The 17,215-nt window shown below is 40.4% G+C and overlaps 3 protein-coding genes across 5 annotated transcripts in view; 1 reads left to right on the forward strand and 2 right to left on the reverse strand.

The window, feature by feature from the left end:
* Positions 1 to 470: 470 nt before the first annotated feature.
* On the reverse strand, positions 471 to 3,520 carry fignl1 (fidgetin-like 1). Its single transcript, XM_072676907.1, has 2 exons — positions 3,442 to 3,520; positions 471 to 2,656 (listed from the first exon to the last, which is right to left on the reverse strand). Exon 2 carries the CDS (start codon positions 2,637 to 2,639, stop codon positions 636 to 638), a length of 2,004 nt encoding a protein of 667 aa, XP_072533008.1. The 5' UTR covers positions 2,640 to 2,656; positions 3,442 to 3,520; the 3' UTR covers positions 471 to 635.
* Positions 3,521 to 3,726: 206 nt separating this feature from the next.
* ttl (tubulin tyrosine ligase) lies at positions 3,727 to 11,114 on the forward strand. The gene is made up of 7 exons (XM_072677922.1): positions 3,727 to 4,478; positions 5,114 to 5,192; positions 5,420 to 5,652; positions 6,417 to 6,552; positions 6,665 to 6,934; positions 7,469 to 7,612; positions 7,872 to 11,114. The coding sequence occupies exons 1-7, from the start codon at positions 4,304 to 4,306 to the stop codon at positions 8,053 to 8,055; spliced, it is 1,221 nt and encodes a 406-aa protein (XP_072534023.1). The 5' UTR covers positions 3,727 to 4,303; the 3' UTR covers positions 8,056 to 11,114.
* A 2,919-nt stretch (positions 11,115 to 14,033) lies between these two features.
* klc1a (kinesin light chain 1a) overlaps positions 14,034 to 17,215 on the reverse strand; it is a 31,082-nt gene continuing 27,900 nt past the window's right edge. For all 3 annotated transcript variants that reach the window (XM_072677923.1, XM_072677924.1, XM_072677925.1), the window contains one exon: positions 14,034 to 16,270. In XM_072677923.1, the coding sequence (XP_072534024.1) occupies positions 16,205 to 16,270 (66 nt within the window). In that variant the 3' untranslated portion in view covers positions 14,034 to 16,204. The remainder of the gene's footprint in view (positions 16,271 to 17,215) is intronic.

Consider the following 17,215-nt stretch of genomic DNA (forward strand, 5'->3'; position numbering starts at 1 on the left):
CAAAGACAGAGCAGAACAGGAGAGCTGAACTGAGAGAGCCGAAGAAGACCAGTGTAGAATGGATTCACTGTAGAACTAAAAGATGAATCAACCGAGGGATTGTACACAGTAACTTGATCAATACACAGTTCTTGGTGACCTAATAGTTTGGACAATTCACTCAAAAGGAAACAACACAGAGCATCTTGTTCCCTTTTAGCATGAATTTAGCACATTTCCTCCATATTACTGGGAAAATGCTGCTGTTCCATTTCATTTTACTGGAAGTTTGTACAAATTTATCTTTGTCCACTCCACTACCTTTTACAGATCAAGTGAGGAGAGGAGTGTGGAGCTTAACTAAGGATTCTTTCTGTGGTCTCGCGCTTTGCAATCAATTTTAAAGTTTGAAAAGATTCAGGTGTCAAAGTATAAATATACCCCCCCCCCAATATTACATATATCACAGTAATTTTATTTAGAAACACCTTTATTTATTTTTCAACATCAGAACTCAAAGATGGTTCAAATGGGTTTTACACAGGTTACTTGTTAACTTTACAACCTTACAGCAGAACCAAACTGAAGACATCACTCCGATTGACTTTCAACAACATTAAACTCACAAACCACCACAGTTTAAGGCTTTTTAAGAATTATCGACCACAGCCGAAAGTCCTGTTCCATTCTTCATAGAGCTCAAGGTCTTTGGTAGACACGCTGGGACGCACAGTCTTAAGAGCCTCCTGGAAGTCGCAGTAGAGTATAGGACGCACCTGTTCAGCTGTGATGGTGGCGATGTCGCTGAGCTGGATGCTGCGGATTGGGCCGAGCGCTGCCTCGCGACACAGTTGTGTCATATCAGCACCTGAGAACCCCTCCGTGCCTGACACCACTCTCTCAAGCTCCTCTGCTCCTAACTGGCTCTTCTCTCGTGTCATCAGGTTGGTCACTATCTGCTGACGAGCGGCAGCCTCTGGAAGTGGGATGTAGAGTCGTTTGGCAAGACGACGGCGGGCAGCTTCATCAATCTCCTGCGGTCGATTGGTGGCTCCCACCACCAAGATACGATCCTCCGAGGAGGTGGCAGCTCCATCGAGCTGGACAAGGAACTCAGTCTTAATCCGGCGGGAAGAGTCATGTTCTCCATCTGTACGCTGAGAAAGCAGGGAGTCAATCTCATCAATGAAAATGACTGCTGGTTGATGGCATCGGGCAATTGCAAAGAGTGCCCTCACCATTTTCTCCCCCTCCCCCACCCACTTAGATGTGAGCGAGGAGGCACTGATGCTGAAAAACGTGGCTCCAGACTGGCAGGCTATGCACTTGCCTATAAGCGTTTTCCCTGTGCCTGGTGGGCCAAACAGGAGGATCCCTTTAGGTGGACCTCTGAGGCCAGTGAAAATATCTGGTCTTAGCATGGGCCACACTACAATCTCTTTAATGGTGGTTTTGGCAAACTCCAGGCCAGCAATATCATCCCAAGCCACAGGTGGACCATGGTCCATAATTTCACTCATGATCAGTTCAATTATCTTGGGCTCAAAATTCTTTAGTCGCTCATCAATAGGCTGAGTGTCTTGTGGTGGGTCATCCCTGCCTTCCTCCTCCTGTCTTGGCATTGGTGAGACAAATTTGGAATGGGTCCCCCGTGACCTGTTTGCTCCCAGGCACTTTTTGGTTATGGTGGCCACATTAGCTGATGCGCCCCGTTGGCCCTGATATGAATTCTTTTTCTGCTGGTCAACAATTAGCTGCTCTCGGGCTGTTTTAAAATTTGTGCCTGGAACCTCCTCCCTTCTCTGTCCACCTCCTCCAAGTTCTAGCCCTCCTCGGTGTGAACATTGTCCTCTGTTGCTTTCAGTTCCTGAACTGTAGAAGTTCTTCCTCTTGGAGGGATTTGTAGAGGAGAAGAACACAGACTGGTGATTGTTTGCACTGGACATGCCTGCGTTCCCAACACTGGACTGTGGAAAAGAGCCGGAGTTGGCTGCAAAATTATTAGCATTATGAACAAAAAGTGGTCCCACCCCTGCCTGAGCACTTGCAGTGTTATGGGCTGAAGGAAGGACAGCTAGTACTCCATCCTTGCCTCTAACTCTCTCTGCACCAACACTTGCAGAGCTGCTCACTACACCTACCGACTCAGCATTGGGAAGATATGCAGACAAGGGAAAGTGATGCTCTGATTTCAATCCACTGGCAGAACCAGACTCCATGTTACCTTTCCCCTCATTCTTGTTAACCTCTACACCAACAACGATGTTAGCATCGTCTGAATCCACAGAGAGCTTGCTGTTCTCTGCCCGGGCCCGCATCATCCTCTGCACACACGGCAGGCTGAACACATTCTCTGTCGTTAGGGACGACTCCCATTGGTCACTGTGGTTTTTCTGATTGCGGGCCAGGTGCAGGGCACTGTCAGCGTAGTTGTTGAGCCCTGTGTGCTGGTCGTCTGAGTCCAGGACTGAAGCGTAGCGTTCAGAGTATGTCCTAAGCAGGCTGGCAGCTCCGGCCGGAGAGAGCTCGGCACTCGCCCATGCATACTGAATGGACAGGATATGTGCCCGATAAGCATCGGCCGTCTGTTCAGGTGTGTATGTGCCAGATGAAATGTCAAAGGACCTCCTCCGCCACTCGTCCAGGTGTGCGCTGCTCATGCCTGGCCTGCTCCAGCCTGTTTAAGGAGTGGCCACAGGATCAATTAAAAATAAATGGAGCTAGAAGAGTTGCCATGCTACTTAGAGCTTTCTTTGTAAACAGAGGCACCAAACTATGACACAACAACATACAAACATATTAATAAACATATTTTTAAATATCTTGTAGTGGCATTTTATAACAAAAACATAATTTAGCATAATTTTTAAGTTATTTCTTAGTTAAAATAACACTTCACATAAACCAAACTGTGCAGTATACTGACATAAGACTTACTATGAGAGTGTTCACAGCTTAATCAAATCTCAAGTATAAATGAAGATGCTATAACTATTTATTAGAAAAACTGTAGTGCAGGTCTTTAGCTGTAAATAAGTGATCATGTCACAGTCACACAAAATCCTTGCATATTCAAAATGTACAGGCAACTTTACAGGAAAAGGAAACGATCTTAACTTTAAATGGAAGTAAATCTATACATATATTGGACAATTTCTATAGTTCTATTTATTATGAAATGTTAAAACAATGTTTTAAAAAATACTAAAAAATATGTAAAAGACGTAAAACAGCTTGGACATACAAGGTTTATGCTTGAAAGTGACGAGATATATGCCCTATTGTACCGTTCAGCTCTGGACTGGCTATGCTAGCTAGCTAACAGGTAGCTAGTGATGGCATGTAGCCGTAGCTGCACTGCTGGTCAGATGAGCTGCTTAACGGACGGTAGGTAAGTTTGTCCTCAGTGATTCCTCCTCTCTCTTATGTATATTTCTCCTTGTCCGAGGAAAAACAACTTACCTCTGAAAGTTATGTAGGTCTCTGGTTACTATTTGGTATGTGTCTAATTCCAGCTTCACACATGAAGATAAAAACAACCTTCACTGAACTTCCCGCCGCCTCTGCTCCCGCCTCTTCCTCCTGCTGCATCTCAGAACTGACCGGTGTGCTGCTGCCACCTTGTGGTGTCACGCGGCATTGAATGGTAACATGCAAAAACTACAACAACCACAAGCCCCTGCGGCTCGTGTTTGCGTCTAAGCTAATCCATGCCTGCGACTGGTCCGTCAGACCATGACAGTTTGGATGGGATAAAGAGGTCCTGGGGATGTCTGGACTGGGAACAGCAGCCTAGCTTAGCCAGCGCCTGAGGGAATCTCAGTGCAAGCCTTTTAGCCAGGCTTTTGGGAGCTGCTTCTGTTTCGTTGACAAAACTCAAGTACGAAGACAGGGAGTGGAAGCGAGCAGGAATGCTAGTTTGCTAGCTAGCTTCGAAGCATATTAGCTAGCTTTCCATACACAGTCAGAGCAACGACATCCTCCTCTGGGGTCTTGGAAAGCGGAGACACGGAGTCACACCCTGATTTCACAGGAGCTCCGTGGCCGCACGGGACAGTCGGTGTCATTTTATGCTTTATTTATTAATATTCAGTCAGTTAGTTGCGACGACTTGAAGTTAGCGTGCTGTGCCTGTGTGGAAAGGCGTCCACTTCTTTCCAGAAATCATGAACATCCCGTCCCAGTCTACTTTGTTGGGGGGCAGATAACGTTAGCCGGTTAGCTAGCAGGCTAGAAGTGGGGGTAGAGGTGAGGGTGTGTGAACGGGGTAAGGCCAGGGAGAGGACCGTTACTTTTCAGCTACAGTGTGTCACAGCGGCCTGGTATGAACAACGTTACGCCGATGTACACGTTTGTCCTGAGAGATGACAACAGCAGTGTCTATGCTGAGGTCTCCAGAATCCTCACCGCTACTGGGAAATGGAAAAGACTGAAGAAGGACAATCCTCGATTCAACCTGATGCTGGGGGAGCGGAACCGGTTACCCTTCGGGCGCCTAGGTAAACAGGCCACCAGTGACTTCCCAACACGCTGAGGATGTGTTCTTAATATTGAACAGTGGCCTAAAATCCACTCAAACTGAATCTTAACATCCCTTAACTACAACTATGGCATCCATTCTGAGGAGTAATCTGTGGGCCTTTTCTAAATGTGTTTATAAGTTTGAGATGCCATCTTCTCAAACGTCCTGATCAATTTAAAAAAAAAAGGATATTCTGTTTAAATTATGCATTTATACATAATATTATAGTGCTGTTTTATTTTTGACCATATTATGTTATGAGAGTATAGTATTATCACATTTTCTCAAAGAAATGCAGAAAAAGACAAAAGGTCATTCGTACCCCCTATAAACGCATATGCATGGTGTTCCCTCTATGTTGTCTGCCCTATGCATGTGCTTACATACACGTTAGGAGGATGCTTTCAGTATTTAACACCTTGAACGTTAGGCTTGACCTTTCTGGCATCATTGTGTCTTGCTTGAGAGCAGTGCTTTGTAGTGAATACGTGCTGACATCTGACTGTCCTTTGATGACACCAGTGCATAATTCATCAATACACCCATTTGGCAATCGGCAGTTAAAAAACATATGTGGTCTTCCCAGTGTGATTACCGTCATGTCTTCCACAGGTCATGAACCAGGACTCATGCAGCTGGTGAACTATTACAGAGGGGCTGACAAGCTGTGTCGCAAAGCATCTCTAGTAAAGTATGTGTTCTTATGCTTTTACCAACTGAATAAAGGTTCTTCATATAGTTTCCACATATTTAATACTCGTTACAGTTAGTACAGGAACACCATAGTATTTCTGTTAAGTTATTATTACACATGCTGCTACATGTGTTGGTGCAAGTCCATCCTTTTTTATCCACATTAATGTATACCTTCTTCTTTTTTTAATTTTTTAATTAATTTGTTTATTTTTTTACTTATAGGTTAATAAAGACTAGCCCCGAGCTGAAAGACTCATGTAACTGGTTTCCTGAGTCATATATTATATATCCAACCAATCTCAACACTCCTGTGGCTCCTGCTACCAATGGCATCAGTCACCTGAAGAGCAACCCCAAGACAGACGAGCGCGAGGTTTTCCTCGCCTCCTATCACTCTAGAAAGGAAAATGGGGAAGGAACAGTATGGATTGCTAAATCTTCTGCTGGAGCAAAAGGTGAGATCTTTAATTGTATCGAAAAATCCATTAACAGAAATACTCTCAAGGGACAAGTGTGGGGTGCTTTGTAGCTCACCTGTTCTCTCACAGTTGTTGAAAACCACAGCACAGTTCAGCGTAGTTCCATATTGCCAAATCTCTGAATTAGCATTTATGTGCATGTATGCTTAACTGTGCAGTGCTTCTGTGGTTTGATTGTCTGATGTTTACGTGTACATTGTATGTACACGTGTAGATGTGATTGGAAAGACCTCTTTTTAAGGTGCAACCATTGCTGACACTGGTATTTCAGTATGCACAACAGCTTGTATAATCTCTATAGAAAATGCATTGACAATTGCACATTGTGGAGCAGCAGCACAATGTTCACCATGCCCAGTGCTGCTTGTCAAATAGCAGTATATAAATGTACATTTGGCTGTGGAACTGCATTTACTGGAGTGATGAAGCTTCAATCCAATACATTTGGGATGAGTTGGCGTGCTATTAGGCATCAAGATCTTATCATCCAACATCAGCACCTGACTTCACTAATGCTTTTGTAACTGAATGCAGTCAAATCCTTTCAGCAGTGTTTTAAGTTGTAGTATATAGCCAACTGGTGGCTGAGCAAGTGTCTACAAACTGTTGAACGAGTAGTGTATGTTCTCTATGAGTGTATGTTCTGTATCAGGCCGTGCTCTTGTGCTTTGTTTGGCATCTTAAAGTTGCAGCAAAGATGCGATGCACATTGTTTTCATGATGTTCTTGTTTTTGTGTAGGGGCTGGAATCTTAATATCTCATGATGCAAACCAGTTGCTTGAGTTTATTGATAATCAGGGACAGGTTCATGTCATTCAGAAGTACCTGGAGCAGCCACTGCTGTTGGAACCAGGTCATCGCAAATTCGATATAAGGTAAAATGAACCACCGTCACCTGTAACTCATCTGTCTGTGTATTTGTGCTTTTGTGAACATGAGGCACTAAAGTGGACCATTGGTTGTGATTTGTTATTCCTCTGTGTTCAGGAGCTGGGTGCTTGTTGACCATCAGTACAACATCTACCTGTACCGCGAGGGTGTGCTGAGAACGTCCTCAGAGCCGTACAATAGCTCTGACCTCCAGGACATGACCAGCCATCTGACCAACCACTGCATCCAGAAGGAGCACTCTCTGAACTATGGGCGCTACGAGGAGGGCAATGAGATGTTCTTTGATGAGTTCAGGCAGTACCTGCTGAGTGTTCACAATGTTGCCATGGAAACCTCCATCTTACCTCAAATCAAGCAGATAATAAGGTACTGGTACAGTACACCCATGCAACACAGTCAACTTATTAGTTGTTTAAGCTTTAGACATCCTTCTGATAGACAGAAAATTATATCTGGGTTTCACAGTATGTCATAATTTTGTGACATAAATTGTGAAATTGTTTTGTGTTGCAGTTTTACATTTTATGCAGCCTATCGTGGAACAACTTCACAGACCTGCCCAGAATTATTTTATGAATTCAAACAAACTTTACTATGATGTAGCTTGACTAGCTTCATGGCCATGTTGTCTAGATCCTTGTTCTTACTAAATAAAGACTTGATCATGTCATCATAGAACCTTTTTTTGTAGTTGTAATTTAGGTGTTTTTGTAGTTGATTTACCAACAATGACAGTAGTGATTTTCCTAGCATATTTCTTCACATGTTTCTTTTGTCTTATGTCAAAGTTTATATGGACTTTGGGGCCCTTGAACACCACTTTTAGAACCATGGCTGTAAAGAACCGACAGTGTAGTATTTAACTTCACTCAAGTGCCGGACGTTCTCTTGTTTTACCAGGAGTTGCCTCATGTGCATTGAACCAGCCATCAGCACTAAACACTTGTCCTACCAGAGCTTCCAGCTCTTTGGCTTTGACTTCATGCTGGATGAGAACTTTAAAGTATGGCTGATCGAAATCAACGGAGCGCCTGCCTGTGCACAGTCAGTATTTCTTAACACATTCAAAAGTATCCATTCTCTTTTTTTAAATTCTGAATGATGTCTTACATTATGTTCAATGTGGGTTTTTTTGTTTGTTTGTTTTTTGATGTTCAGAATTGGCATAATCTCTTGGGCTAAATTAATTATAAATTATAATCTGTTTTGGTGGGAGTATGAGCCGAATTCTTCTGTTTTCAGGAGAAAGGTTACACAGATTACCTCTCATCATTATTATAAGCTGTTCTACTTTTGTCTTTAGGAAACTCTACCCAGAGCTGTGTCAGGGTATTGTGGACGTGGCCATTTCCACTGTCTTCTCTCTAAATGCGGATGCCCTCTCCTCCTCTCCACCATTCTCGACTTCTCCGTCTCTCTCCTCCAATTCTTGCTCTTCGCCAAAACTCAGAGCACCAAACCAGATTGGCCCATTTCTCAAACTGTAAGCACGGGGTGCTGTATCCCTGTGCAACTCCGCCCTCCAGAGCACCTGCTGCCTGTGGTTTCTTCAAGGAGGCCTTCTGGTCTTTTGTGATGGAATAGCCTGCCTCTTGAACTGTCAGCAGCCAAGGAGGCATGCACTGTGTGGCTGGAGTGGTGGGTAATGATAGAAATTTGCACTCTTCATGTGAAATGCTCCTCTGTCTGTTTGTCTGTCATCTATGAAAAGATTTACGACTAGTGCAGTCAATATGACGATTGAAGGTAGGAGAGTCTGCACCTTTGCAACATTATCTGTTTGTCTGCTTATCTGCATTATGATGATCGTTACAGCAGCCTATCAAGCTTAGAGATATGTTCTTTAGGTTGACTGGCTACTTACTATTGTCAGGGCTCTCCAGGGCTTTAGTAAGGTTTGGTCACAAGGGAGTCTGTTTTAATTGAACCAGTTTTAATAGAAGACTAAAGCTGGGATGATAACACAAGGATAGTTGGAGTGATGTGGAATTATTTTGGAAGCCAAGGTTTAATTTATTACGCTTGGAAGTTTTGGCAAGATCCTCAGGACTGGTCATGGCACCTTGAGAAAATGTAGGATGGGTATGAATTTAGTTTCTGTGGGTTTCTTTTTTGTTTTGTTTTGTTTTTTAGTGCCTTACATATCCGCACAACTGCTTCCCATTAAGCACAAAGCAAGAATTTCTGAAACATCATGCAAGGACTGACTCTCAGTCTGCTGACAGAGAGCATAACGCACATTGAAGGTTCATGATTTCAGCAATTCTTGATTTGGCTGTAAACAGAGGCACACTCGGCCTCTTTCACCTAATGTTCACTATTGTATTTGTAAGCCAGTGTAAGTTAGACACCAAGAGCTTATGTGCATCTTGTTGCTTCTGTAGTGTGTCCTACAGGTTTTGTCAGTTCATATTAATATCTGTGTAGATTCAGAATGTTATTATGTACAGACAAAGCACTAATGCGTATTGTAAGTTTATAACCATATGTAGTATGGGGGTGTGTGTGAATAGCAGTGTGATTTAGATTTAGCTGATTATCTACAACCATAGGTATCTTCCGTTCTTCTTCCGTACTGTCGTTCTTGTCATTTAATTTATTTTACTGCTTGGAACTGACAGTATGTTACTAAAATAGCTGAGTATGTAGCTAACCAACTTTTTAAATGTTCATTATCCATCACATTTTAATTCTACCTCCATTGTAATAAAGATGGGACTGGACAGTGAATTCTCCTTATAATCCGAATACTTTTAAAGGCCTCCATTCACCCGTTTTTCACACAATCATATCACTCTCCATGAGAATGAGAAAAGCTGTATTTTTTCATTTGTGGAAGCGGAGCATGTTAAAATAAAAGCACGTAAAACGCTGTGTTCCTTAGATAGGACACAACAAGGAAGAGCATTTTAATGTATTTGGTTAAATGCTTATTTTTATAAACTTGCATGTGATGTGAAATCTGTTGGTAGCATAGTAGGGTTGTTCTGTTTTTGATTTTGACTTTTTTTATGATCAGTTCTCATGCCTGAGTGTTCTGTGTTTATCACCATTAAGAAAGATGTCTCTTCTAAAGCTGGTAAAAGACAAACTTCTGAAGATTTTTTTAAACTTCGGAAAATAGTTCATCTGCAGTGGCCTTCATAATAGTGTATTGTAAATGGAAAGTCAGTGGGGTAGGCATGTTGCATCTTTAGCATGGAGTGAGTGATCTTGATTCTGTTTTGTTTGTAGTGTAGAGTGAGAGAGTGAGAGAGTGAGAGAGTGAGAGAGTGAGAGAGTGAGAACGATGGGTCCCTATTTTGAACCTTAAGCTGTAGCAGTTTCAGTTGAAAGACCTTGAAAGGTAATTGCACTCGATCGCCACAGTTCTAATAATACGATTTGTTCGTAAACTACTGCTAGAGATGTATAGTAAACAAGAAGGGCTTGAAGGAATACCTTTGATGTGGTGTTATAACGCTGGCATGTTGCAGCCAGTATACAAACTTCAGAGCAGAACGAAGTTGGAGAAAAGTGTGTACAGAATATAAACCATAATAACCATTTGCATTACATAAAGGAAAGCATTACATAAGGGAGCTTCTATATTTACACATCTAGGTTCTGCAATGATCATATCAGTGTTACATTATTTGGAAACTGCTGCAATGCTTGATATCAGTATTAAAACCTTCATCTACTTATGGTTTAAAAAATGTAAAAAAACATAAAAGGGAAAGGGTGCCTTAAAATACCTTGAACTGTCCTGGGGATACAATATACTGCTTAATTTCCTTCTGGTCTTGTTATTTATTGTCTTAGGAATTGAGATGTACACTTCTTTTCTTACTCAAACATCTTGCAATAGGGTTTTTGAACTGCAACTTGATTGTAAAAATGATAATTATATAAACAAAAAAAAAAATAATAAAGTGGCATATGCAGCCCGTCCCGATCTGATCTGATCCAGTCTTGCAGCGACATTTCAACTCGAACCAAAGAGAAATGGACCTGTTTGTGTTTCATTTGTAGATGAACATTGCTAGTGTGTTTAGACTGTCTGTAATGTCCAGCTTTGTGGCATGGTGTAGTAATGTTTACTGTTCTTGGTTGCCTGAAATGAAGAAAACGAAATGATTTACATTACATTTTTTTATTCCTTGTATATTGACAAGTCATGTATGTTTACGTGTGTCTGCGAGCGTCTTTTATGCAGATCTTTTTCTATTTTGTTCTTATTAGAAATGTAAAGGTCGTGTTCTGAAATCCCTGGCTTTCAAAGACCCTGTTTTTGTTATACTGTTAACCCCCTGGTTTGTGCTCAGCATGTTGGATCATCTGTCCCCAGAAAAGATCAGTTAAACCTTCACATTCACCCCTGTGTCTTTCTTACGGTTAGCGTACATAAAAACCTATGAAATGTAAATATCAGCAACATATCTATGTGTTTTCATGTCAGACACGGAAAACATGATTTCCTATCTTTTGTAAGGCTTTGTGCATGCTCAGTTCGGTGTCTGTGTTAACGATCATATCATGATAAATAAAATTAGTTTTTAAGCTTTGTCCGTTTTTGTCACCAAAATAATTACACTCACTAAATTCTTGTTGGAAACATGAAACTACTTTTGGGTGAGGCCCTTTTTTGTTCTCAGCCCCAATTGTTTGTGACATGAATTCGAAAATTGGAAACATTCCTTTGAGATTGGACAAGACTGCATCAAGTCTGTAGACATATTCACATTTTCAGAGCTGAAGTGAGACAACCACACAAAAAAATCAGGGCACAAGAACTTACCACTTTCACATCATTAGCAACAAAATACATAATGGAAACACAAAAAAAACAGTCAAAACTTCACTTGGGCTCCTGAAAACGGCAACAATTATTAACTTTAATAACAGCCATGAAGCTATATCTCAGTTTAGTTTACATCATGATGGTGATTTCTCTGAACTTTCCAAAATCACCCAGTCAACCACACAAATATAAAATATATCTCGAACATTAATTAACACTATACAACAATGTTGATCAAATAGACTTCTAAAGGCCTTTTATATTAACTACATTCCAATCCCAAAGCCACCTTAAAGAATCATGGGATCACTCCTAGGTCAGAATATCATCACATCACAGTGTGGCTTTATTAACTCAGTTCTGTAGAAAGTCAGCATGGCGTGTTTGTCTGGAGTTTAGGGCCCAGAGTGTGTTCAGAGTGCATATATGGCTTTTTGCTGAAACGCTTTAAGAGAACCGATAAGAAATAAGTTCTGCTGATTTCGCTCCATTCAAATGAAAGGTGGCTGATTCATCATTTATACTTTCCACACAAAAAGCAGCACTTTCTCATCCTTGATTAAACATGACAGAAAGCTGCTAAAAAATAAAACCTGCTTTATGAAACAGCTCTGAGATTACATTTCAGTTCAGCACTAAATAAACAACAGCTGCCAAACAAACCCACCATACTTATAACTCCATTCGTATAACTCTGCAATACAGTTTAGTTGACATCATAACAGTGATTACGCCAAATCACTCACAAGCATCATGGGACCACTCCTAGGCAAGACTATCTTTAGCTCTGAGTGCTCAGATTACTGTTATATGCCAGTGATTAAAATTGCTTTGTTAACTTAATGAGTGGAAGATTTAGGCACATTGCCAGGACCGGTGTGAGACATCCACAGAAAACAACTATGAAAACCACCATGAAACCTCAGATGTCTTTAAAACCATTATCAAGCTACAGAGGGTTGCAAAAAACAAAGGCAGTATCAACACACAGAACACACAGAAATCTCAAAACAGTTTAGTTGTTATTATCGCGGTGATTAATCCGAACTCAAAAATCAAACTACATAATTATCCCTAAACAACAATGCTTATCAAAACAGCTATTAAGGGTCCTTTCTTATTAATTAAATACAGAGGGTACCCCCAAAGTACCCTTAGCATTTAATTAATATCATAATGTCACAGTGTGACTTTATTAACTCAATTCTAATCATACCTTCAACACCTGCCTACCTCTCTAATAGCTCTAATTTACTCCAATAAACTGAACAGAAACATAATATGCTCCACAGCACTTGCTGGCGCAGCCGCCCACACCATCTCCAGAAAGATGCTGACCAAGTTGCTCATTGATAATCACCAGCATATAATAGTAACCTTAAGGTCCACTTGCAGCTGTTAGTAGCAGCCAGTGGCAGCTGACAGAGTTGGCGCCCTGATTAAAAACTAGAGATTGGTGGGCTACTGCCTGGGAAGGTCTGAGAAGTATGAGATTTAATAAATTAAATAGATTTACTAGATAATTACTTTGATAATTACTTTACTTAGTACAGTACCAATGCAGTGAAATCAACCATGATACACAATGTTATCAAAGAAGCCATTCATTTATAACACAGACATATTGTTGCATGTGTTTTGGTTTGTGGGAAATCATTAAGAATACTATAAAGCCAGTCTTTAGAATATTACCAGTCACCAAGGTGAACTTCGTGATTTCGTCTTGACTCTTGGTTGACACTGTTGAGGGCTGTTGTACTGTTGTATTGATGCTCAGGTTTTAAATGAACACAAATGGAGAAGAGAAGATCAGGCGCCTATTTTGAAGTAAGAGGAAAGAAGAGGAGACGCCCACTCATGATAAGGGTAAGCTGCTGCTATTTATATTTGTATATAATATTACATTTTTGTATATGGTTTTGTATTTTGTCACTCCTGGAACAGGAGGGTGAGGGGTTATTGTACACCTACATACTGGTGTACAAGGGCCCATCATGTTTTTTCCCCCCTAAATTGGAACAGATCAAACAAGCCACCAGAGGGAAGCAGTGTTCACGAAAACCCCAATGAATGTTCTCCTAATGATTTTAGTAACCGTGTGAAAACCTGTACGAGATGACACAGATCATGTAGTCGGAGCACATTTTACACTGAAAATTGGTTCTCATCTGGCCGCACTGAAGATGCATTTTATGAAACTAATGGTAATGCAACGTGTAAAGAGCCTCAATGTACTTGTATGAGTCAACATTTGTGTGACTGCCCGATGGCCAGTCAATCCCTGTGCAATCCCTGTGCCTGGGGTGTGCCTATGTATGTAAAAGCTATTGTGTATTGTGAGTACACTGATGACATATATGTTATGACTGGGTAGTCTGGTTCTTAATGTGGTAGCTATGTGGATCCATGTGCTAGCCAATATATTTGGTGAGGCATCAGGGAACAGAACCGGGCAAACTGAAGTAAAGCAGATAGGAAAGGAAGTTGCATTCAGCTACTCTGACGCAAGAACCACAGTGCAGGAGTTAGACACCAATCCTTTAAGCTTATCATGTCCCGCTTATTGTTTTTGTACAAAAAATAAAAATAACAAGAGGAGAAAAATCTCTCCAGAAACACTGAGATTCCGAACCTTGTCAATGCAGTTCAACAGAGCCCAAATGATCAATGTAAATAAAGAAAGCCATTCTGTTGTCTTTATTCAAGTATGTACAATTTTGACCACTATCCAACACACATATACCCAAAACATTAATGCATCATGACAGACAAGGCAGCAAGAGATGCCTGGCCAACACAGGAGGCGGCTTGAGAAATGGAAGGGGTTAGAAGCCCATATGATTTGTAGAAAATATATTCAGATACCCAGACACATATAATCCCATGCACTCTCAGTAACAGACTATTTTTAACAGTGGGCCGCATTTCTTCAATTTAAACATTAACTAACAATTTAATTCCTGGAATAATGCAGATAACTGAAGACAACCGCAAATCTACAATCTATACAGTTTCCTAATACATAAAGATATATGTTAAAATGTGTCCTGAATTTCATCTTTGCTTAACATTGAAATTATTCCCCCATTAACAATACATGAATGTTATCCTGTGAACACAATTAAATCCACAGGCAGTTGATCTCTAGCCACATGTCAACATGCACATATATAGTTAAAGCTCAGAATAGTGGCAAGACACATCAGACACATACAGAAATACAGACAGAATAATTGAATCACAAATTTAATCACAAAGACACCAAGCCAAGCAGCTTTTGTCAGTAGGATGTGCTATATAATGTCAAACTGAACCAACACACAGAGCAGCTACCATATTGCACTTTGTCATAAATGCAGCCCAATGCAGAGAAGATACATGCAGTCTCAAAAACCTTAACAAAAACTTCATTAAATGAACCTAAAATTTTCACAGACATTACTGAGTAAACGACATTTAGTCAAACTTGGTTTTCTGAGTGTGTCCACATTTTTATTTTTTTATTTTTTGGAAAACCATCTTAAAGAATTTTCCATCGTAATCATTTACTTACCAATCAGTACAACACCTACATCCAACAATATTGACCTGACCAAGGCACTCACTCTCAAGGCACACTGCAACCAACTTGCACCCTGCTTCATGTTTAAACTTTAAGAAGAATATCATTTTCTTTACAGTGCATGTTTATTAAGTGTAACAGTATTTCTCACTCCATGTGACACAATGTAGCTGAGTTGCCGAAAAGAGACTAGACTTGTATTTATTGTCTACTATCTCCAAGCTTAAAAAAATCAAATCTGACAACAAATCTGAGAAGCTAGTCACACAGGTAGATGAGTTAAACAGAGCCAGTCTATCAACTCACCAAAGTCAGTTTGATATAACTTTATATATAAAAAATGAGGTAAAATAAAAAAAGAAAGAAAAAGAAAGAAGTAAATATACTAATGTAACAGATAAAGATTGTTGACCATAACATCATTATATGAGATCAAGTCAAGTGCAGTGTTCCTTGGTACTTCATTAATCTGCTCTTTCTGTCCTGAGAAACCCTTGATCCACATTCTTCTCACTGATATCAAAAACCATCTAAGGCTTCTTATGTCAAAGTCTCCTAAACACATCCACCCTTCAAAAGTAAATCCTAACACAGTATTGTGCATTACTTTTTGTAAACAGAAACATTCAAAAATAGGTGCAGCTCACAATTTATCAAGGAAATAAATAGCGTTGTACTGGGACGTAATTATCTCAGTGAAGACTTCTGTGATTTTACTGAAAGAAGAACCAATTGTAAATGAGCAAGGTCTCAGTAGAATTATGTAACATAATCACACTGACTAGATAACAAAAACAAACCAAAGAAAACACAATAGCAATAGCGACTGTTTCCATACCTATAGGCACACATCTAAACCACAGAGTCACAAGTTACCATGCCCTTCTTAGAGAAACATGTAGTCCACAGGGGTGACATTTAAAGGCAATAAAAGAATATACAAAGGAAAAAAGCAGAACCAGCAGCATCACTGGGTCAAAAGTGCCAACCTGGACGTGAATAGTGTGCTGACCGAGTTCAAATGTACTGTTAGATTAGACTGTATTTTGGCTCGCTCTGATTGTTTTGGGACTGGGCGGAGAATGTAATGATTGTTAGTTGCACATGTTTGACAGTTGTTTGTGTTAAAATATATACACTGACTTTGAAAAGTAAAGGCAGGGGTCAATAAGAGCTGTCATCTTTAAAATAAAAAAGAGGAGGTTTAGGGCTGGGATAGAAGGCTGTGGAGGATGCCCCCTTCTGTACCCACTGCCTGTACCCTCTCCGTCAGGACGTCCCACGTAGACCTTCAATGCGCCAGATTAGTGTGACTGGCACTCAGGTCCCGACTTTTCCTTAGACGATTATTTCGCTCCTGTCCATGATGAAGAGGTAGAAAAAGAATGGAGAAAGTTCAAACAGGTAAAACTCTACTGAAAACTCCAGGTAAAGATCTACTGCAACGTCATTGAGCAAAAGATCCCTATAGGCAATCTCCCCGCCCTACTTTTTTCATTTTCTTAGCATGCTTTATTTTCAGAACAACCATTTATCATTGACATCAAACCAACTCTAAAACGCTCAACAAACAAGTTTGAAAGAGCTATATTTTTTAGGTAGCTGAAACGGAGAGAAGGCTTTTACATCCTCAGGCTGGTCACAAATCGTAGGTATGAAGACAGTTCACCAATTTCAGTAATGAACAGCACATAAATAAGTCTAGCTACAGCTATAGCTCAAAACCTCTTGTTTAATAGCAAAATTCAGTTGCATGCATGGACCCATGTACCACAAATGCAGCAGACCATGTAGTATCATTGTGGAAACTGTGCTTCTTCAAAAACTGCATTCCTCTTTTCCATCAATTGTAAGTTGCATCCCAATTGCATACTACACACTAATACTATAATATACTAATCTTTACTATCTACTTATTTTAGTAGGTTAGTGCACAAAATATTAACTTTGCGATTTTAACATACATCACTGCCAACTTGCATCATTATCCGCCTTTTTATTATTTATTTATTTATTTTATTATTGTTCTGTGAGTAGTTCCTCCCGTTCTGTTTCACATTGCATTGTGGGATAACAGCATCCATCATAACCACACTAAAAAACATCTGGTTCTGAGTGTGCATCTTTGATATATCTGCTATTTAAACAGGGTAGTCACAATGAAATTAAACATCTCATTAACAAGTAAGCCCTGGCCAAAACAGCAGCACATATACACAGAGATTACACCCAAACTAAGCTGCTGAAGATCATTCCAAGTAAAAGAGGCACTGTAACTAAAAACTAAAAGTCTTTTCGAATT

Source organism: Salminus brasiliensis, chromosome 4 (assembly GCF_030463535.1).
Source record: "Salminus brasiliensis chromosome 4, fSalBra1.hap2, whole genome shotgun sequence".
Lineage (NCBI taxonomy): Eukaryota > Metazoa > Chordata > Actinopteri > Characiformes > Bryconidae > Salminus > Salminus brasiliensis.